The 23,622-nt window shown below is 37.2% G+C and overlaps 1 protein-coding gene across 4 annotated transcripts in view; it reads right to left on the bottom strand.

Annotated features, from left to right (window-relative positions):
• The window catches only part of LOC143258959 (CD151 antigen), a 208,801-nt gene that overhangs the window by 69,346 nt on the left and 115,833 nt on the right, over window positions 1–23,622 (bottom strand). Inside the window, exon 1 of one of the 4 annotated variants that reach the window (XM_076519627.1) lies at window positions 15,877–15,972. The exons of 1 other annotated variant lie outside the window; for it this stretch is intronic. Coding sequence is in view for 1 of the 3 variants with exons in the window: in XM_076519625.1 (XP_076375740.1) it covers window positions 14,043–14,149 (107 nt within the window). In the remaining 2 variants the exon portion in view is untranslated. Of the gene's footprint in view, window positions 1–10,663; window positions 10,691–14,042; window positions 14,248–15,876; window positions 15,973–23,622 lie in introns of those variants that run through there. 2 more of the 4 variants (XM_076519625.1, XM_076519628.1) reach the window with 2 other exon arrangements.

The raw sequence follows: 23,622 nt of genomic DNA, 5'->3' as shown, positions 1-23,622 counted from the left end.
TTTCTCTTCTTTCTTTCTTTCGCTAGCCGAAAGCCAAAGAAAGAAGACGGAGGTGATTGCAACGGTGCCCGAGAAACCTGAGCAGGGAAGATGAAAGAAGAGAAACCGCGAAATTAAATGGGAGTGACCCGTCCGACTCTTTCGTGTGGGCGAAGTAGTTTCGACTGCGAACCCCGAGAGCATAATGGAAATTTCTCCCCGGTGCACAGTGGTCTCGCAAACAATAATTTCTAGCGAGAATTCAATTTTTCAATATCCATATTTGAACAAAATTTTTTGGCAACTCCTCGGAACTTCGAAATCCAGAATATTAATAATTAACCTTTCATAACTCTGTTATTATATACAGCGTTATAAATGCAAAAATATGAAATTAAGATTAAAACCAATTGTTCGAAATACAGTAAATTCTTCCCAATTGACGCTTAGATTGTACACAAGAATGGACAATTTGGAAAGAGGCTGACACGATTATTCGAGCTTCGCGGCTCATTTTTATACTTGTCGTTTGTAAACAATTATAAAAACGAGCCGCAAGGCACGAATGATCGTATTCTTTCTTCCCAAATTGTTCATTTGTCTGCACAATCTGAGCATCAATTAGGGAGAATTTGCTGTACTCGTTACAAAATATCATCATGCAAGTTCTTGATATACTTTTATGCATGCAAAGCGCTCATATTAGAACTGTACGAAGGAATGTTAGGTTCTTAACAATTTAAACTTGAACAAGGCTTATAAAAAAAGGCTTTTTGAAAGCGGCACATAAAAATATATTTCGAGTTCGTATCGTTGCGTAGTGAACGCTCGTATCCAATTTCAATATAAACCTCGATTTGTCAACAACGAAAGTTGGCCAGTATTCTACATATTGCAATATAAAAACATCAAAAACAAAATTTTTTGTATCAAATACGTTATACATATAAATACATTTAAATATGAATTCCTACTTTTAACTTCATATTATTCTAGCTGATGTCGAGGCGGCGGATTCAACAAATTTACTATGTTACAACGTTACATCTTGAAATAACGCTGGAATAATTTAAGCCACAGAAAGCGAATTCACAAACCACTATGCGCCGCTCAAATGCACTGGTCTCTTTTATTGCGCAAGAGAGAAAGAGAGGGGAGGGAGCCTGAAACGTTTAATAAACGCCAGGTAAACTGTATAACGTTATGTGGTTATTGGTCCCCGCACGGTTATTGGTTACCTCCTTGGAACACACGGGTCGAGTAGTTTTCGACGCTAGGTGCATTACGATGCATCGCGGTGCATCCGCAAAGATCGGCCCTGTTTCCCTATGCTTTCGTCTGTTTACGCTGCTGCGCGCCGGCGGTGTGTTAATCAGCACGTTGTTTCCCGACCTTCTTTGCTTTGCTACCCTGCGAAGCCTTGCACGTTCGTTGCATCCCTGAACTGCATCTGTGATAGACATTTTTGGGGATGGTCGACGCAGAATGAAACACCAAGGAATAGAGGCAGAAGAATCGAAGAATATTCTTACATGTTCATTTTCGTGTTGAAATCATCAAAGGAAGAAGTACAGTTTTATGTAACTTTTGTGTCATAATTTCTTGCAATTGATTCAGAAAATTTGTATATTATTTATGACTTTAGATAGATTGCATGTTGTATACGATTGTAATTTTTCTGGGTTTCTAGAAGTCAGTTGTGTGAACAAATCTGCGAACAGTTTAATACGATTTTAATACTCTTTATAGAATATGTCAGGTTAATTGTAGTAAAAAATAGTAAAAAATATACATTGACTTGTCTACAGAATCTTGACACATCTGTTTATCAAAATTGCAAGTAAAATATCTATGTCGTATAAACGCATCTGGAAAGAATATTGGAAGAACAAATGTATTTTTATTTGAGAAGGATGTTATTAAACGTGTGGGTGATCTTAGTTTCGTAACTTCCATTGTTGATTTTATTTCTATATACCGCCAGAGAAAAATCATTGGTGTCGTTGATAATGATCGTTTAAGTAAGAAATATTATATTAAGAAATCAATGGAACAGTCTCTTGACGCAGACAATTGCCACTCCCTAAATTAAATTCATATCAAATTTTCAAGAAATTGACTTTTCATACCAGCCACTGCTGAAATGGAAACAATACTTCCCAAGCGAAAAGAGAAAAATAAACAGCAAAAGAATCTTGCAATACTCAGGAGCATTTTGCAGGAAAGAGCATAGGTGTCGTTGAAAACAAAGGATAATGATACTCGGTTAATGTGTCCTGCTGGTATCACAAGATCTAATAATAACGTAATAAAGGCGTGGCGAAGACAGCATTACTATTGTTAAATGATAAAGCAGAGATCAAAGGGACGAGACAAACCCCAGGGGCAGTTTCTTCTTTACATTCTCCGGTCCAATTACGAGCGGTCCCTTTTCATTATCTTCTCCCACGTTGCACTTTGTACGATTATTATTATTACTATTATCTCATAATCCACCATCAGATTCTTCCCGTCTTCCTGAACCCAAGGAATGCGAAATAAATCTCAGATCTCGAGAAGCGTATTCGATTCCAGTACTCGCTTTTGTAATATCTAAAGTTGAAGAGATCGATAAAGTGGAGCAGCGAAGCAGATCTTCGACACTTGTGCCAACTTTCTGATCCGCAATTGTTGGCTAAGTAATAAATGCCCGATTTGAGGACGTTATAGTTACCACGCCAACGATCATTGTCTTCCGTCGAGCGTTCTTATAGGACAATAAAATTTCATTTCTGCAGGATGAAGATATTTGAATATGACCTCTCTCTCTCTCTCTCTCTCTCTCGTTCTCTCGCGCGCTCTCTCTCCCTCTCTCTGATTCGCGAATGCTGCTATTTTGTGATTGAGAACTGCGTATAAAGCTGCGCTATTGCTACTGGAAGCAGTACTTGAAAAATGAAGGCACAGCTAGCTTTTGCTATGATATGCTTTCTTTGGGTGACAAGATAGCACGAACATCAATTACGCAAAATTGAAAACAAACAGGCTTCAGAAACTATTTCTGCGAATTTTACAGTTTCAGAATTTTTCAAGTTTTCCAAAAGATTTTACAGGGTGTCCCAAAATTATGGTACTTCCGGGAAATGAGGGGTCCCCGAGGTTATTTGAAGTAACTTTTTCCTTAGCGTAAATGCAATCCACAGCTTCGTTTACGAGTTATTAACGAAAAACACTACCAATCAGGAACGAATTCGGCGGCCGAGCCAATAAGCGGAACCGGGTTTCGCCCGCTCGTTGGCTCGGTCGCTTCGTGCCAGCAGAGCTCGTCTCTTATTGGTCAGTGGTTTTCGTTAATAACTCGTTAACGATGCCTCGGAGAAAATTTTTGTAAAGGAAAAAGTTGCTTCGAATGACTTCAGGAATCTCCAATTTCCCGAAAGTACTATAATTTTGGGACATCCTGTATATTTATGCACTCTACATTAACACTTTATCGACCGCTAGCCTATTTATCGGCTTTTCGATTGCCAATGTTTATCGATCGCTAGCCTATCAATCGGCTTTTCGATTGCCAATGCTTATCGACCGATAGCCTATTAATCGACTTTTAGCTATCGACGGTTTTCGCTTCTTTACTGTTTTGTTAGTAGCTGACCTCCTGTATGCTGACCTCCCCATATCCTTATGAATTATAATTATAATAATTATTATTATTTATTATTATTTTTAAAGGAATAAGCACAACACAATGAATAGCGAAAATTTAGCCGGTACTGGGAGCAAATGCGCGCGCGACTAAGCCAGTCCTTACTGAGTGGCAGCCTCAACCACGACCGGACGATAAAGTGTTAATACTCTTATGCTCTATATTAACACTTTGACTCTGCATCAGTCTTATCTTTTCGCTTGCGAAAATTAAAGTTGTAGATTATCCCAGAAAAGACAAGATATTGATCATATCCTGCGGCAGTGTCCTATTTATGATATACAAAGATTGAAATTTATTCAATAATTGTAATTGCGTAACTGATTTCTTCCACCACATGTAATTTGATACTCGCAAAGCTCGCTACTGAGATTTGTCGGATGTTCTATATTCTTCCCTGAGAGAATGCGGACTAAAAATATAGTATGAGGTAGTGTGAATCTCCGCGATAAGTGTAATTGTGCCTTAACATAACAGTACACATTAACACGTTAAGCGTCAAGCCTGTCTCGTTTTTTTTCGTTTAGCCCGCGTTGCAACATTCTGTGAATGATTTTTCGATAATAAGTAATATTTAGAGGTACATTCTTTTATGATTTCCAAATTATTTAAAATTTATTTATATACATGGAACAATATAATTTTTACATGGCGATCGTCATATTAAGCAAAGAATTTAACCAAACAATAAACGTAGCGAATAAGGTTCTAGCGACTACACTTTCTTTTGTATACTTATGTATTAGGTCTACCGGAAAGTTCTGTCCGATAGTGTCACTTCAAGTTTCAATCCATATGCACATGTTGATTTGAGACATATATGACTATCTCTCTTTATCATTGCATTTACATACATGTACTCTCCTAAATAAACTGAAACAAAGATGTCTCATATCATTATTAAGTGAGACGCGATCGTGAAAACATGGCTACCGATGATAATGCCAGACCACATGCTGCTTTGGCGACTCGTCAGAAAATCGCAGGGCTAGGCTGGGAAATTCTGTCACATCCACCATACTCCCCAGACCTAGCACCCTCCGATTATCACTTGTTTCTCTCTTTGCAAAACTTTTTACAGGAAAAAAAATTCAAAACTGAAGCTAATGTCAACTAAGCACTAGTTGAGTTCTTCGCCTTTAAAAATAAATCATTCTTTAAAAATGGCATTTACAAGTTGCCATGACGCTGGCAAGAAGTCATAAGTAACGATGGAAAGTATATTCTACAATAAATATTATTAAATGTATGAAAATTGTGTTATATTTCAATTCAAAAACGGACAGAATTTTCCGGTAGACCTAATATATAGATTTACAGGTGTTGAAACTGCACAATGAAAAGAAGGTGAAGTGGATGAAACGTTGATATGTAATCAAATTTTTCTGATCGAGATTACGGGGTTCCAATAAGTAAAACTAGATGTTGTTTATGACGAGGAAGAAGATGTTTCCCGCAAGGTGGAAATTCCTTGAGGACGGTTCTCGCACGGTTACACCAGGAACGATTGGCAAGAAAGGAGGGATGGGTAGTGGTAAAGTTAGCCGCAAGTACCGTCCATTACACGGGTGTTCCGGTAGGAGAATGCAGATATGGATCACGGAACGGCGCGGTAAACAACGACGAAAAACTGGAATAGATCAACGGGTGGCAAGACGTCCAGGAGGGAAATCTCGAGCCCGTGAAAACTTACTGCTTCCGGTTCGCGTCAAGATGCGCCGGGGGCCGTGTGTCTTACCCGAGCAGCTAGCTTCTGGAGATATTAAAATCTATGGCACTTTGGTACTGGAAAAATCCGGGGTTTCCTACGAACTTTCAGCCGATAAATACTCGTCCATTTGCTCCCTAAAAAGCTAAGGTGTTTCCGAATACGTCTGCTATTCTGCTTGCGAATGAAATTGGGATCTTCATGCATACATCTCCGGATGAAAGTTAAGAAACTTTACATACTGTTAACATTCGAGTAAAATTTGATATTTTAACAAATACGTGTCTTATTAGATTGAAGGTATATATTATTGTGAAGCATATAACACATTGTTTACATTGCAATATTGATTTATCTAGCGTATTCGAGAAATAAAAGAAATAATGAAAGTAAAGAAAAATGTTTTAAATAAAAAATAGAATATAAAGTAAAAATAAAAAATGATAAAGGAATAAAATTAATGTTTTCGTTGACACAATACAAATCTTTATCCTATGTTGAGATGGTTTTGCTACACGAAAAAATATATATCCGTGTGATGTTTCATAACTTTCGTCTGTAAGTGTATTTTAGAGAATTTATTTATTCTATTTTATACGTTAGTTTTTATTGCCGCATTCAATATTTACCTTGAGCGAAGCTGAAAAGCTGTACTGTTTCGTCGATATTCAATTTTGATCCACAATATTCGCTACCATTTCCGGTAAGGACAATGCAAGTTGAACTTAAAAGACATAAATCAAGAGAGATTGTGGTGAGCGTCTGCTTTTGTGAATCATATATCAGGAAAATGCAGATCTTAGTGCGAAATAAAATTTCCTTAGCGCAATTTATTGACTCTCGAGTTAACCAGGTCTTTGTTTATTCTATCAATCGTTTTAGCTAAACTGGGTTGCTCTAATTTTAATAGGCGAAACTAGCTTGTTTTTGAAGTAATTCTACGATGAAAAAGAACCGTTTTGTGTAATGTGACTTTCTCTAGACTTCCCACTCACACCATTTGAAATATGCTAAATTCGAAATAATGGTAAAACGTTGAATACAAACATAGTATGGTGACCGCCATTGCGAAAACAAGGAAAATATCCAAAATAAAAGGCCAAATAAAAAGCTCTTTTCTCAAGTAAGCAGCAATGAAAATTAACTTACAATAATCAATTGCAGATAACTTAGAAAATTAAGAAACTCTAGTTAAAAAAAAGAATAATCAAATTACAAAATTACATCTATGGAACAATTTTCCTTCAGGGAGACAGATTATTAAAGCTTTCTTCTGCAGTAAATAACAACGATCCTGCAATAATCCACTGCACAATGTCCGAAATCCTAGGCGAGCAGCGATCAATGGAACTGATTAGAAAATTCAGAAGGAAAATCCGCAGAGGTGGAGCAGAAATGGCTTTGAAATGGAAACGATTGATTCGTGGCTCGTGTCAGTTTTCAGTGTGAGTCAAAGGTTTCGACAGACCCGTCAAAATGGATTTCCTAACCGGCCACACGTGTCCCTAGTCCCTGGCGGTACGGTAACGGACGTGAAAATAATCAATGCCGGTGACAGCGGGAAAAATTCATCGGCCACGCGCCGCTTCGCCCAATACGGCTCTTCCGACGACCCACGTGCCACGAACTTAAGGTACGTCGAGCGCCCACGCCGACCCACGTTCGCGATGACGCATCGATATGCATCTTGAATCTGTTTTTACAGACAGCATCGAAGGAATAAACCTGCGGCCTATCAATGGGCCTGTCGTCCAATCGTAAACGCGCCCAATGAAACAATCCGTGTATTCGTAATTGTCCTCCGCGCGATTTAATCGGATATATTCATTCATTATTGTCTGGCACACAGGAAGCTCAGATCGAAGCTGCATCTTTCGTCCCTTAGCTGCAAATGACGGGGATACTCGTTGTAAAGAAATGTCAGTTTTTTGTCTGTAATGACTGGTATACTGGGTATCAAGAATTGACAATTTTTTGTGTGATGACGATTATACTCGTCCTGAAGAAAAGGTAATTTTGTATGCATTTATTTTATGAATTTATAATAAAAATGGTTCGGTGAAATTTCAAACAATGAAAATATTCGAAGAATTGAAGAATATCTATTTAGTATTTCCAATTCACTGAAATTATGAAAGAAAGAACAAAGTTTTACACTTGACTTATCTTTGTTGTAACTGATGAAGATAAGTTTTATGTCATGGAGAAGTGAAAATTCTTTGTAACAACGAGTACAATCGTCGCGAAATAATCGTAAATACAAATGTCTTAAAAAGTGGTCAAGTAAATTTTCACCGAACATTTTCCTATGCCAAGTTTTAGAAAATCAGGGATGCTAAAAATGCTATGAGAATTACAGCAACAAATAATTGTTTATACTTAGAAAATAATTTATTTAATCAATGTTTAAAGGATGTACACTCGAATTTATGCAAACGAGTTTTTGACGTAAAAAATTTGGAAAAATTGCTTACTATTTTTAGATCTTTTAAAATGTGATGTTTGGAATTTTTGAGCAACACGTGTAGCTTCGATTAAAAGTTTTTCAGGTGACGAACAGCGTTAGCATTTCACGTGGGAATTCTGCTATTAGCTAGAGGAATGTGTAATGTTCCCTTTCTTTAAAATTAAAATATAAACTTCCATAGCTGTACAAACTTTCAACATATTGCATGGAATTAACAATTATTATCCAACTTCATATTGAAACAATCTTTCGCTTTTAAATTTAACATATTTTGTCTTCAGTGTGTGCAGCGCAATGTAGAAATTTGTTGAAAATTTTCCATAGCAGGAGATAGAGCTCCAATTAAGAGTTCCAGTTTTAATATTAAGTTTGCCTTAATTAAATCTGTTACATATCAGATACCAGATATAAAGTCAGAAGACAATGATTTTTGGTTGCTGAATTTCGCATACATTGTAGTAAATATTTGTAAGATAATGTAAAGTTTTTATTAGAATTTTCCATTGCAGAGAAAACGCCCCAATTAAAGTTTCCCGAATTAATATGAAAGCCTTGATTAAATCTGTGACACACCGAATACACAATATGAAGCCGCTCTCGAATTTCACAGTTTCATCCAGATTGTGTGTAGTACAATTTTTTTAGATTTTTTAACGCACGAGGACCGGTCCCTAATTAAAGTGTTCCATTTCAAATATTAAGTTCTATTGCACCGCTGTTTCTGAGGATTTAATTTTTTCGGTGCGGGTTGGTTCGAACTTGGTCGGCTCGATCGAAGAACGAGAAAGGGGAGGGTTCACGGACCGAGCTCCACATATTTTTTGGCCAGCGCAGCCATAACTTGGGAAGGCTCGCGTTAATCGCGAGCACTGACACGCGCACGAAGGCCCTCCTATCGAAAACCATGTCTCATAATATATCAGCGTCGACATCGGGGATGTCGTTCGATCCCTTCCCATCAATTTGCAGCGGTGCCATGTTCCCAGCATAGACATATCCTCATTTATCCCAATGTCCTACACGTCCACAGTCAATTTGCTAATCGAGCCAATCATCCAATCGCATTAACCTTGCCGGCCACTCAGAGACCCCGGTCTCCTTTTATTGGCCGGTTCCTGCGACAGGTTGCGGATTCGCGAAACACTGTTTCAAGGTGCTAAACACCATACGCGACAACCTTGCGAACCTTCGCTTGCCACGGATCGTTTATCGAAATGCGAAACGAGACTTTTGTTTCATATATTTTTATTTAACCCTAGAAAGATAACCATATGACAACGTTCGTAAAAGATAACCATACGCTTCAGAGGCGCATGCTTTTCTAAGGCGTCAATTTTATACTAACAATGGATATTTATTTAAGTTAATCTAGTCATTTTAAAGGTTTGGCATTATTGTAAAAGTAAAATGCATTTATATTATATTTTTTTATATTTTAAGTAATTTTAAACTTAAATCACTAGACCTCTATGAAAAATTAACAAAAATCAACAGTCTTCGCAGGCGCCTCTGCGACGTAGGTTATCTTTCTCGGGTTAAAAGAACCGAATCAAACGGTTCAATACTCTTGTTAGTCTTTGTTATTCGTAGTTTATTGTTGTATTGAATGGGTTCTAGAAAGTCAGAAATATACAATAGAATAAATAATAAAGCATGAATGAGTCTGAGAAAGTTTAAGGATGGGAGCAGTAATATACAAGAAGAAAAATATTGGTGGATAATGTAATAATTCATGACTCACCGATTCTACATGCTAAGGAGAAGAATAATAACAAAAGCTAGAAATTTATAATTAAATTATTGTAAAATTGCTTTCGAAAGCCAAAAATCGAAAAGCCCCTTGTGACTTCGTTTGAATTCCTTTTTAGAAAAATTAAAATAAGAATTAATAATGATAATAATAGAGTAGACAGCAAAGAATAAAACGATAAGAGAAATAAAACCAGGAATTTATAATTCAGTTATTGCAAAATCTCATTGCTGTATGTTTCTCAAAAGTCACAGATTAATGAAACTTTCATGTCTATGTTTAATAAGCTAATTTATTAAAAGATCTATAAAACCTGACGTTATTATTAGAAATTAATTTACTATATGGCAGGAGCACTATACATATTCAGAAACATATACTAAAATAACTAGTAACGGATGAGCCACTAAGATCGAATTAGAAATAGTAAAGCTAGCACAAGGGTACAGTTAAATTGTTAAATAATTGATAAAATGCTAGCGACTGATGCGTCTGTCCGTGACTCGCCAATTCTACTTGTTATGGACATTCATAGCGATAAGCTAGTAATGCGTAATCAAATTCTTGCGAAATTCCGCTGCTGTCATGTACGGATATACATAGACAGAAGTAGAAATAACCGCTAATGGATAGATACGTGAGCTAAATTGCGCCGACGAGACGGGCGCAATAGATGAAGCCTCAAACTCGATATAATCGGAAAAGAAGTATTATTTGAAATTACAATTCCATTTCTCTATTTCCGCTGCTATTTCTGCCACCAAATTACTTTTTTATTCCTGTACAGGGTGTTTCAGATATTGTGCTATGAAAAATAAAATTGCTTCACAACTTCGAATTTATACAAATCTTTATTCTATTATTGTACTTGTATTCTGTTTAGAAAAAGCTCTAGAATTATTGTTCAATTTTTAAGAGGAATATTATAAATAATACTTCAAATTTAGTAATAAATATCACTACTGCCGAGACCATTCAAAATGAAAACTTTTAACACACTTGTAAAGTTTAATTGTCTACATAAATGTTGAAGACTTGCCGTTGACTTTAGCAGTACGTCTGTTCATTACTCACCAATTCCACTTGCATTTTATTCATCACGAACCAGAGAAATTTTCACAGCCGATTCTCTTGAACACGAAAAAGCACTAAGAACAAATTTATTTTACACTGCGATCGTTGCAAGTTTCACATTTTATACACACATTCGGAGGGTCTAAGCTTTTTCCTCAATGATTTTTAGACTACGAGAACAAACTGATGCTAATGCAGTTGTTACCTTTACTTCTTGTCAGTCTAGCGATATATGTTTTATAGTGCATAATTTATCATAAAAACACATATCATAAACACGTCATAAAAACAGCCACCTAATTATCTTCTCTAACTGTAATGCTAGTCTGTGTACATATACTTAGAATATCATCGATGATTCTGAAGGTGTAACATAGAAAAATAATATTCCCAAATTACAAACCACAAACATTAGCTTGGGTTCGTTTGGACCCGGAGTATAAATATTGTTAATCTAGTTTCTAACAATTAATAGAAATTTTCACACATTTCATCAAGGTCTATAGAATAACTGACGTGTCTAGAAGGAATACCTTGACAAATCTGTTGAAAAAATTGATAAATAAAATTATAAATGATGCTAAACCTACGTAGTTATATTTTTGTTAATAATATGTATATTTTTGTAATGTATAATTTGTTAATAAATAACAAATTATATACGGAATTATAGGAGCTAATTAGGTGGACTGTTTCAGATAAAACAACGTGTACACCAACTGTAGAAATACAATAAGGTATTTTATGCACCTAGAACTTTCTCACTGTAAATTATCCCATACTTTCACTTCCACAATGATCCAGCCATCGACGTTGGATCATCCTGTACGAAAGGATCGCCGCGTTACACTCGATAGCCCATATGGATCCAGCGGAGAGGTCGAACCGTTCGAATTCCTATTCCAGATGTGCTCGTCGATGGAACTTTTATTTAAAGGGGCGAATTTCCAATGGACTCGGGGGTGATGGTGGACGACTTCAACCGGGCGACACGTGCGCGTCACAGATCATACGGCGCGCTGTCACGTATCGACGGGAACATAAAGGCGGCAGTTTCTCGTACAGTCGATTTAAGACGGAACCGTAATTCGAACGATCGACCCAACCCCTTACACACCGCACCCCTTGGCCCGCGAACTCCGAACCCGTAAAATTTGCCCGATAAAGGCGGAATGGCGGGAAGATTGGCTGATTTTACGCGATCGCTCGTTAAATCGCTGATCGAAAATCCTTTCAACTGGAACGACCGACAAAAAGCAGTCGAACGATTGCACATGACCCTCTTGGCGTCGCACAATGCGTTCGCGATCACCTGGATATTATTATCGTTATCCTTTCAATTTGCAGAACGATTCAACTTTGTCCTTGTTGCCTATTTGATTTTTAACTCTTTCTTGTTTTGTAACGATTGAGAATTCTGAGCGAGTTCTTTTCTTTTAACGGAATCTATTAAACGTGAATGTTATTCATTTGTTTTAAGCATCGCGTTGCGTACGACGTTTAATCTATGAATAAATTCGTTTAATAAATTTTAAATGTTTTCTAAGGTCATCAAGAAAAATTTTTACAAAACCTTGATCAATAACCTTGATCAAGATTTGGAATAGGATAAATAATATTTCGATTGATGGTCCATTGAATAATTCCAATAAAAGACAGCAAACGTTTTCTTTCAAAGGAACGGAAAACACTGAGTGCTGCAGTCTGCAATTTAATTAGCAGAATTGAATAACAAGGAAATTTGCATGATTGAAGGCGTTTCACGATGGAAAATATTGGAAATTGCATTTGAAGGACTTAAAAGTTAGCGCTTTGAAACATGTTGGAAATTGTCTTTGAAGAAATTAAAGCAGATGGTAAAAATATTGGAAAATACTGATGAGACTGAGAAAATATCGGTAATTGTCCTCGAAGAAATAGGAAGACTGCGTGTTGCTGGCAAACACGCGATTGGAAGATTTTTATAGGGCTGTAGATCAGGCAAACATTGACGCGAAGCCTCTGTTACGTCGCGTTTCGATCGTTGGAATGCAAACCGAGCACGCTTTGCCGAGGACGATTAAAATGTAGCCGTTAATTTAATCGGGCGTTGCCATCTGCGATCACGAATTTACAGAGGGCTGTAATGGCGTCTGAATTACAGTCGTGGGTCAATAACAATTACCGATCGCGGAAAGTAACTCGTAATCGAATCAACATATTACGTTTTAATCGGCGTCGATGCAGCGCATAACCGGATTACATTTTCGACGGACTTCCGCGTGCTCTCGTACGTTACAAACGCTAATGACCATAAGCCGGCAATTACCGGGAGTGTCAGCGAACATATGAATAAACACGGCGACTTGTCACGCGATAACCATAAGAGCGCGCTCACGACGGAAACGCTATAGCGAGAGGATTCACGATCGCACCTATTTCCAGTGAAATGAGAAGAAACCCGAGGAAACACGCTCGTGACAGTTGTAAGAACTCGCAAATTTATTCGCTGAAGGCTGTCATACGTTCTGGTCTAACTTCGCAGAGAATCTTGCAGAAGATCTTGCGGTGAATCTTGATTCTTGAATAAGGAATTGACAAAGAGGTAATGGAAAAATTGGAGAAGCGAAGTTAATTCAGAATAGTAATTACGTTAACAGTGCCATGAGGCACGGAGCAATGTGAATCATTGTAATTCACACGCAGCAATGTAGATCACAGTAATTCAAACTTCAGTAATAGTGAACATCGTGATCGTAATGCACTCCATCTAATGGTATTACACAAAATTGCAGTAGGACGATCGGTCACATTTCACATATCATTATATCCTGATCGATTTGGATAGCTAGATTTAGCAATTAACAGCATCGAGAACTATTTTGTGTGAAAACTTGCAGATGCCTTCGTATTAGTGAGAACAAATATGAAGAATAGAGACGAGAATATGGGAATTGCTTGCTTCCATTGTACAAACCAGAGGATCCTAGGTAGCATAAGAATGCATGCTTAAAACCACAAACATGAATAATCACAGAACACCGTTCAAAAATTCACCATCGTCGAACAATTTCAACTTATCAGAACAAAAGGAACATAGGAGCACTTGTTTTGAAATCGCACCAACTGTGTATAACATCGACTACAAGGATCATAATCTGCATGGATCACAAGAGCGCATACATTAATTTAAAAGCACATACATGAAGAACCACTATCGCCAAACGATTCCACGAATTCGAACTAAAAGGAGAGAAACGCACTCGTGCGGTTGCATCGGAAACAAATTCGATGGGCACCGTGTACCATTAATCGCATCGCGATTCAGCTAGTTTGCACAGGATTGAATCGCGGAAAAAGAACCGCGTTAAATTACGGAACATAGCGAATGTTCGGTTACCTCTCGCACATCATTATGCCCGGCGGTATCGGAACGTTGCGGATCGACACGGTATCATCGCCGGTTCCGATTGCGCGGCGATCGGTCGGGACTGCAGGTTGCAGCATGCACCAGCTGGAAGCGCGAGCGTGCGGCGCAGCGCGGGGAAAACTGCAACAAGGGGACCTGGGCGACGCGACGAGATGCAACGAGATACAACGAGACGCGACGCGCGCTGCATCGTCGGCCCACGCCATCCGCCTCTGCCTCCGCGTGCACCGCGAATCACGATTGCACCGCGCGCACCGTGCGAAATTGGATAATGCGCTCGTGGATCAGGGCTGGATGAGCTGGATCCAACTGCCGGGGATCCAACAGCCTCGGTTGCCCTTTAAATCGGGGCTATTCTGAGTCTCCGCTAATCTGTCGTCGATTTGACCAACCGGTTTTTCGAAACATCTGTGTAGCTTCCTGCAGAAGAGCTATTCCCTCAAAATCTGACAACGTCGAAGCAATTTCGCGAGTGCGATAGAAATTGGAAAGACAACGTCTGTCGTTACTCTTCTTTGCACTTTTCAGATTCTGATAAACGATTTGCTCTAATGTACTTTTAATAAATACACGTCTTATTAAATTAAAAGTACGTATTATAGTAAAGCGAATCACGCAATGATTATATTGCAATATTGATTTATTCAGTGCAAACAACAAATAAATAAAAAATAAAGATGAAAGGTAAGTAAAAAGAAGAAAAAATACAAAAATAAAATGAAGATAAAAAAGTAAGAAATTATGAAAATATAAAATTAATATTTACGTTGAGAGAATAGACATTTTTAACTTATTTTATGGTTTACTACGCTTAAGAATATGCATCTGTGTAACATGTTTCTTAACTATTGTTGGTAAGTGTATTACCAACATAACAACATAACGTTACCCATATTGCATATAATTGGGGTAATAATAATATATATTATTATTACCCATGTTATTATTATTATATGATTGAGGTGATAACATGTTACAATTTGTGTGAAATGTATTTATAAACGGACATTACAAAATAATTTTAGAGGAAACTGCACACAGTGCGATCGATGAAATGTGTACAAGTGTGCAGCTAAGAAGTTAGATTAGTAATGTCCAGAGTTCGCCTCAATTTTTCTAACCGATTTTTCGAAATTTTCTTGCATCGAAGAAGAACGAGAATGATTAAGAAAGAACGATTATCGAAGAAAAAGAAAATGATGAATATATTTCACGCAATCCTGAACCTGCGCCCTCATCAATCTCGATTGCTATTTACCATTAAACCTATCGAGTACCAAAAGGGACTGACGTATATCGTTCAATAAAAATGACAAGACTATAATTGATTTAGACTTTTCGCTATTTTTATTATAATGTACGTTTAGATTAGGAAATTTATTCAATCATTTCCTATAAAAAATTCGGTGCAATTTCAACAATCTCAAAATAAAAAGTATAAGTCAGGCTCGATTAGAGCTCTCAACTTTTCTAATCGATTTTCTGGAAAATTCTTTCGCGATGCGGAAGAAAGAGCGATCAACAGGCTCCACGCGATTCTGGATCCGTGCTCTTATGTGGGAGATGACAAATGTCCACGGAAACAGCAACAAAGAGCCCTTTAACAAACGCGAGAATGATTTAAAGCGATTTCTCTCGTGGGACTCGCAGGAATGCGGCGTTCCTGACGTGTTTGTTACCGCGGTTTTGTTTCCCGTCGTCCGTCGCGGATTACGATGGATTTGCGACGTTACACTGGTTTTTTAGATTGTGCTTCATGCCCGTGGTTCGTTGTTGCGCTCGCAGAATGATTTGTGGCACTTACTGTTGTCGATTTCACTCTTGAACCGAGTGACACTATGCCGGACAAGCTCATTCTTCTGAGTAGAAGCAAAGACTGACCTGAGGATTATGCGGCACATACCTGCGCCCCTCCATATTGATCTCGGCTAATTCATCTTTCATCCCCTCTCTTTTCAATCATTTCCGAGCTGTCACCATTCGTTCACGATATCAACTATGATTAATTTCAAGGAGGCAATATATTCGCCAGTTTAATCAATTTTGTCGGCCTCGATAATTTTTGAAGACCGGTAGAACTCACGGGTATTCGGATAATAGAACGATGATGTAACAGTTACGGAATTCGACTAAAATTAATAATATAATGAATAAAACGGCAGTGGTTATCGAATCTAACAATAAATTTTGTCGTGTAAGAACCTTTTTGAAGTGAATACTGTTTAGACTGCCGTGAAATGTGTTTGGATAATGGAGGGTCATCTGGGATTTTTCTGCATTATGTATACAAGCTGTATCACATAATCATTGTCGGTAAATATCATGGATTTCGTTAAATTTTCCAACGTTTAAATAAAATCCAAACTGTACTTATAAGTCTGTAAAATTATTCAGATTTCAACTATTATCTATGAACACAAAATTTCATTTCACAAGTTCTCTCCAACAAATCCGTCAGAATGATTGATATCATTCTATCTCATAAAACAGAGCTAATAAACAGTTTACTGTTAAATCGTTTTAACCTTTCGCGCCCCTAAGACCAGTCCCACTGTCCAATGTTCTACTTCTACCAACCAGTGTGACAGCCGCCCACACTTTGTCACTCAGAAATCACGAAAAAACTATCATGGAGTTAAGTATCAATATGTATATGTATGTATATGTAGAACCTAATCGCTTGGGGAGCAAAAGGTTCAATCAGTTCACGGTGTTGGAAAATTCTTGAACAAATCCATTAGTGCAAAACCATCGATTTATTTACAGTGATGTATATTAGTATATTATAATGGTACAGTGTGGTGCATTTGATTCATATTATTTTATTCATATCGGGTGAAAGTGCGCAGCAAACAATAAATTTCAATGAAACTGTCATTTATAGCTTGTTGTAATTGCAATTGTATGGCAGTAATACATAAAAATCATGATAACGAGTGAATGATTTGAAAAGACCATTAAAAATTCAACTCGAAAAATAATAAAGAGAAAGCAAGACTGATAAAAAGTTTCTGGACTTCATCATCGTTCGTATTCATCCATCGCAGTGCATAATTATTACTATTTCATTATCGTATGCGCAAGTTGCCTAAAAAATGTCGCAAGATGTTTGATAACACCATTGAACGTTGCAACGATCTTCCAATTACAGTAATTTCTTCCTCATTCGCGCACAGATTGCGCACAATAATGAACAATTTGGGAAGAGAAGATACAATTATTATTATATAGTCGCCGATTGTTAACAACTATAAAAACGAGACGCAAGACTCGAAAAATCGTGTAACCCCTTCCCAAATTATCCATTTTCGTGCGCAATCCGAGCGCGAATTAGGAAGAAATTACTGCATTCCTAAAATAAAATTTAATTCTGACGTCAAACTATTCAGATCCTGCGATTTCTTCTGGAAGAATCGGCGAAAAGGAAATCGCACGAGCCGATTAGCTGAGGTTATCGCGTAGGTGGCGAGTGGCGAAGCAGTTTTACGATCTCGGGGGGGCAGCGTGCACGTAACAACGTCGGGGTTCCCGTAATCCTCGTATTTCGGGGGCAGAAGTGACGTAAAGACGAAACGAGTGTCCTTTACGATCGCCGGAACGGCCCTGGCGCCTTGTCCAGGTGGCGAGAGCGATATCCGGCCGTAATAACGCGATAAATAACGACGCCCGTAACTTCCGTTGTAACGAAGAACATAACGCGCTGGATTCGGCCGGACCACTTTATTCCGCGGCGCGCCGGTTTATAAACGGTTAATTACGCTCCCCCATTCGCTGCCCTTACTTACGAAACGACAGGAAACAACGGCGAGCGAGGGTTCTCGCATGATTCTTCGGTGACGGGTGAAAAGGCTCGCTTCTGTTATCATAAAAGCGAATTTTTACGCCGCCTGAGAAACGGTCTCTTTAACCCTCGTCGGTCATGGACGTGATTAAAGTCTACCGTCGTAGACGGTGCGCTTTGCATTTTAGAACTCTGCGTTTGGGATAACTATGCTGATCCCGCTCCGCGATCATAAATCGACGAAATTATAGACCGACACCTGCCTCGTTGCTATCTTGCGCTAACTCACGCTGTTTAAGTCTTCACGCGCAGGTGCCGTAGTTACGGCACCCGACAAAATCATTGTTCCACTTTCTCCTGCTCCATAAATTGTGCAAGTTTCCGTCGAATCGTCTGAAATTAACACTAAAATGTGACCGATCTGTGTTGAAATTTGTAGACGTTTTATAGGGCTTGAAGAAGTTGAATTGTAGAAGTTGAATTTTGTAGAAGCGACAGTATATTTTTACATTCCGCGACATTTTCAATGGAACGTATGAATTAAGATTCAATCATTTCCTGTGAAAGAGTCTTTATAATTTTGACTATTTGTAAATAAGTAACGGTAAACATTTTGGCCATGATTGGTAACTTGATAACTTGATAACGCGTTGACTGCTTTCCCAGAGCTCCTGGAAGTCGCACGAAATCGTACGCAATGTGAGAATACAGAAGATTTAGAAGAAGATTTATTACAGTAGTTACTTCAGTGAAGACAAATTTATTTTATTTAATGGACTGCAGTGAAAGTAGAGCGACTAATGTAATGGAACATTTGTGTTATTTAGTACAGCAGTCATAGCGTTAACTCTTAACACTTGTTCTTAACGCAAAATGTGAAGGGTTAACACACTGATTGTTACGTCACTCATATCTGGATGACAGAATTATTTACTCGAATTTGTAAATTATTTTTTGCGTCAGTCTGTTATAATTTTCTAATTTTATTATGATTCGCAAAATGTAAGAATGTTAGAAAAGTAATTAATTTCGCACAATTTAGCTTTCGAATTTCACTTTGATTAAATGAAATACTTTAATGTTATGCAATTTTTGAGGCTGTCTCTCTTGGTAGTCAGAGCGTTAAACTGTGTAGACGCATGTAATGGCTAGTCTATTTCGTGCAGTTTCTGTTTTGCGCAGTCTACTACTAATTAATTAGACGACGACCTTTTTCGCCCTAAGAAAAATGACACACTTAGGTAGAGTGCTCCGCCTAAACCAGGCTATCTATAAACATCTCCTCCGATATTGATGTTACAAAAAAGATTTTATATGGAAATTGATTGATATCAAAAGACAAGCACGAATGCATGAAAAGTAGCTATTTTCAAGATCATTTTTTGTCCGGAGTTTCCGAGATCGTCGTTGTTAATTTGCATATAAGTGAATGTTGTTTTTTATTGCATCGTGTAACTGACGTTAAGACACATTCAGACGTGATTTGACTTTGAAATGCTAGCTTGTCAGTATTCCAAGATTTAGAGTTAAAGGCAACGAGCGCGAAACTGTGAATAATATGTTTATTATCACTCTTGAATGACTTTTGATATCGCAGAAATCTGATCGTCATCAAAGCTTTTTTGTAGCATTTCATATTATTTCATTAGTCTGTAAATCTTGGGATACCGACAGATAATAATTTCACGTTTCGTTTTCATGTTTGGAGTCAAAAATCGTTTCAAGGTCAAGCTATTATACATGCTGAATTTTTTTTTGACGTCAATTATACGGTGAAATAATATATAATATATAATGCACTAATATACGAATTAACATCGATGACCTTGATGTTTCCAGAGAAAGATGGCCTTAGAAAAAAACTACTTTCTGCATTCGTCTCTTGATATCGGTTAATTTCCATATAAAATGTTTTTTGTAACATCACTATTGAAGAAGGTATTTAGATGGCCTGGAGTAGGCGGAACACCCTGTATACAGGGTGTCCCAGGTTTTAATGTTCAAACTTTGTTAGTGTATTCTATGGCACAAAGTAAGAAAAAAAATGTTATGTAAACATAGGTCATATAGAGCTTTATTAAGAAGTTATAACAAAAATTCAGAATAGGAATGGTAATCAACTTGCTGTTACTGCGAGCATTGGCTTGAATAGATCAGCACATGCCGTGTGTTTGTGTAAGCTGTGTTTATTAATACATTTCGAAATGTATTAATAACCGTTGTTGACAATATATGATTGACATCGATCGAAGATTTTTTTTTATTTTTTATTTCTTTTTTAGTTGATTACTATTCCTATTCTGAATTTTTGTTACAACTTCTTAATAAAGCTCTATATGACCTATGTTTACATAACATTTTTTTCATACTTTGTGCCATAGAATATATTGACAAAGTTTGAACATTAAAACCTGGGATACCCTGTATAAGGAAGGAAAAAGTTTCTTCAAATCGCCTCAAGAATCACCTGTTTTAAACGATTCGAAACTTCTGGGACACCCCGGACATATTGAGTCGAGTACAATTCAGTAATCAGTAGTTTTTCTAAGCATTATAAACTCTGATTTGAGAGATTTTACAATGAGTTGGATCGTAAGCATTCTGCAAAAATAAGCATACTTCTCTTATGACGTTAATAATAAAAAATAACAAAACTGAAATATCGAGTTTGTCTACGTTGACACAATCTTGAGACGATCTCAAGAGATCATTCGTAAACAATATTAGAGAGTTAGATCAACCAGATCCTGAGATGGTATTGAGAAATCATTAAAGAGAATACTAGTGTACAACAAACTCAATTAGATTCAACTCGTTAGAGGGTAAAGTGGAACTAAAATTCTCAAATTATGTCAGTCTTATTGTTAGCAGATCAAATCCAAAATCTAAAAATCTTTTTCTATTGCTTTCTGGAATTTTTAACCCTTGACTGCTATACCTATAACAACTTATGTAACCATTATCAGCGGTTTCACAGTTAATATTAATTGCGTTATTATTGATATAAGAGTGGTAAATAAAAAATCAAAATCTATTGTTCTTACTTTGCACGTCAATAATGGTGATCCATCGGTGAAAGGTTGAAGCGATTCTATTCTCTAGCCAATGGAACGATTATAAAATATAATATATTTTCCCGTGTCACCCCCCCCCCCGAACTAATAACAATTCAGCCGCATTAATTACAAAAACGAAGTACGCAATGCATTTCAAAGTCACTTCAGACAACCTCATTACAAAGCAAAGACGAAAGACGACGCGTCGACGAGACGTTGGCGCACTCACAGCCGGTTGGGGGTTAACACTCGGCTCAGACAAAGACAACAATTACACGATTCCATTTCCCGGTTATTGCGAGAGGCCACACTTGATACGCTCGAAAAGCAATTAATTCCGGGCAACAGACATTTAATTTTCCTGACAACGACGCGCTATTGTTTGGAATTCCATAAAGCGCGTGTTGACACTGCTGCCTGAGTATAATAACGAAAATAGCGTACGCAAACACTAGGCAGAGAGAGAGAGAGAGAGAGAGAGAGAGAGAGAGAGAGAGAGAGAGAGAGGATCGATGGTTTTCGAGGCGGGCCGATCTCCCCGACGATGATCGCATCGATCGCAGTCGGCGGCGTAACGAAGCCGATAAAACTCTGAAGCCATCTGGCTCGCTCCTATCTCTTTTATCGCGCTGTAAAATTATACATCGAGCATCCGCGTCGTTTGCCCGCGGCGAGCGTGAAGAATCCGCTTCGGCGGAAACAGAAAGCTTGAATCCCGCGCTGCGAAACTGAGCCAGCGCGCGAACGCCTGCTCGTTGTTCCAACAGAATCGGGGAACTTTTGATGGAATCGAGATAGAGTGATGGAATCTTTTTCGAATCGAAGACAGAAATACTGCAGATTATGTGAAAAATAAGTAGAAAAAGTAACCAGTGTGTATTGACTTTGGAAATATTTATTGAGGTAGATCTTCAGTCAGCGCGCTTCGATGTGTTCTAGTTTTTGCATAAAATGGGAGAACTTTTGATGGAATTGAGAGGGAGCGGCGGAAACTGTTTAAAATCGAAGCAGAAACGGCGCAGATTATGCGAAAAATAAGTAGAAAGAGGCATCGAAACAGTTATAATTTGAGGATTAATCTGGATCATAGTAGACATTCAATTTTTAGAAAAGATTTTATTCTTAAAGCTCGTGTATAGTGAATACAACCTCCAGGAAAGTTGAATTTTGCCTTAGAATACGTGTTATATATTATAAAACACCATGAAAGCTGCGAAAACTTTTTTCAATAGCTACTTCACGTGTCTGACTAGTTATTAAAAGGCAAATGATTAATATCCATATTAACCTGACGTGTCGATTTCGACAGAAAAAATTACAATTAATCATTTGCCTTTTAATAACTAGTCGAACACGTGAAGTAGTTACTGAAAAAAGTTTTCGCAACTTTCATGGTGCTTTAGATAACACGTATTCTAAGGCAAAATTCAACTTGCCAGGCCACGAAGAAATGATGAAAACGTGAAATATGAATTTTGTTCTCAAACTTCCCTCATTCTCCGCTGATGGATTTCACGCCGCGCAAATTCCTACTAAAAACGAGACAAAAGCTTGCTTTATTGACAGATAACGAAATGGAACATACAATAATTATCTTTGCACATGCACGTATCATTTCACTTAAGTACAGACATAACGTCATTATTGATTTCTACTTTTCTTTTTATTGCTAAACCGACGCGGCTTGTTATTAGAGCGGCTGATGTAACGCGAAGCATAACATTGTTCCTGGCTTTCAGACAACAGAACTAAGAAACTCGCAAGAAACCGCAACTATTTTTAGATTTTACGGTTGCAGTTATAAGTGCCACATTATGTACCGCAAGAAAGAATTCGGATTCCAAAGAAGTTACGTATCGATACTTAAATTGTAGGCTATATCACGAATTTCATCTGTTATCTAATTCCTCTATTGTTATAATACTTTTAAACCATATTTTCAGTTTTTAATCAATTAGGAATATACTCATATTTTCATAGAATAGAAACATGATTAAAAGAAATTTAAATAAGTTTTAGTTATTTCAATTATTTCAGTTATCGTAAATTAATTAATATGTTTATTTTTACTGATGACTGAAATAATTGAAATAACTAAAACTTATATTATATAATATAATATTATATTATATATATAATATTATGTTACGTAAATTAATTTTAACCGTTAATGTTAATATATATTACGTTACGTAAATTAATTAATATGTTTATTTTTACTGATAACTGAAATAATTGAAATAACTAAAACTTATATTATATAATATAATATTATGTTATATTATAATATAATATTATATTATATATAATATTATGTTACGTAAATTAATTAATAAACGTAACATTAATTAATTAAAAATAAATCTATCAATTACACGTATTATACAGAAAATAGATCAAACTATATAACATGTTTTCCACTTACAAACTATCTTTTTTATTTTAGTCCTATTTTCTAAAAAGATCGACCACTGTGCATTGTCGCGCACGGAGAAAATTCGGGAACGAGGGAGACGATCAATGTTTTTACGATGTTTTCCTTGGACCGCGAATACCGCCGATCCGCAGCCAGTCAGAAATTTATTTCTGCGGACTCTGCGAACGACCTGTGTTCCGGGATGAAATATTCGGATCTGTGATCGGATTAAGTTAATAGAGCCGTGGACCAGTCGACAAATTGATAGGCGTTCAGCCCTTCGTCGAGGGAACAGCT

The sequence above is a fragment of the Megalopta genalis genome, chromosome 3 (genome assembly GCF_051020955.1).
Source record: "Megalopta genalis isolate 19385.01 chromosome 3, iyMegGena1_principal, whole genome shotgun sequence".
NCBI lineage: Eukaryota > Metazoa > Arthropoda > Insecta > Hymenoptera > Halictidae > Megalopta > Megalopta genalis.
This window is presented reverse-complemented; position numbering and strand designations above follow the sequence as displayed.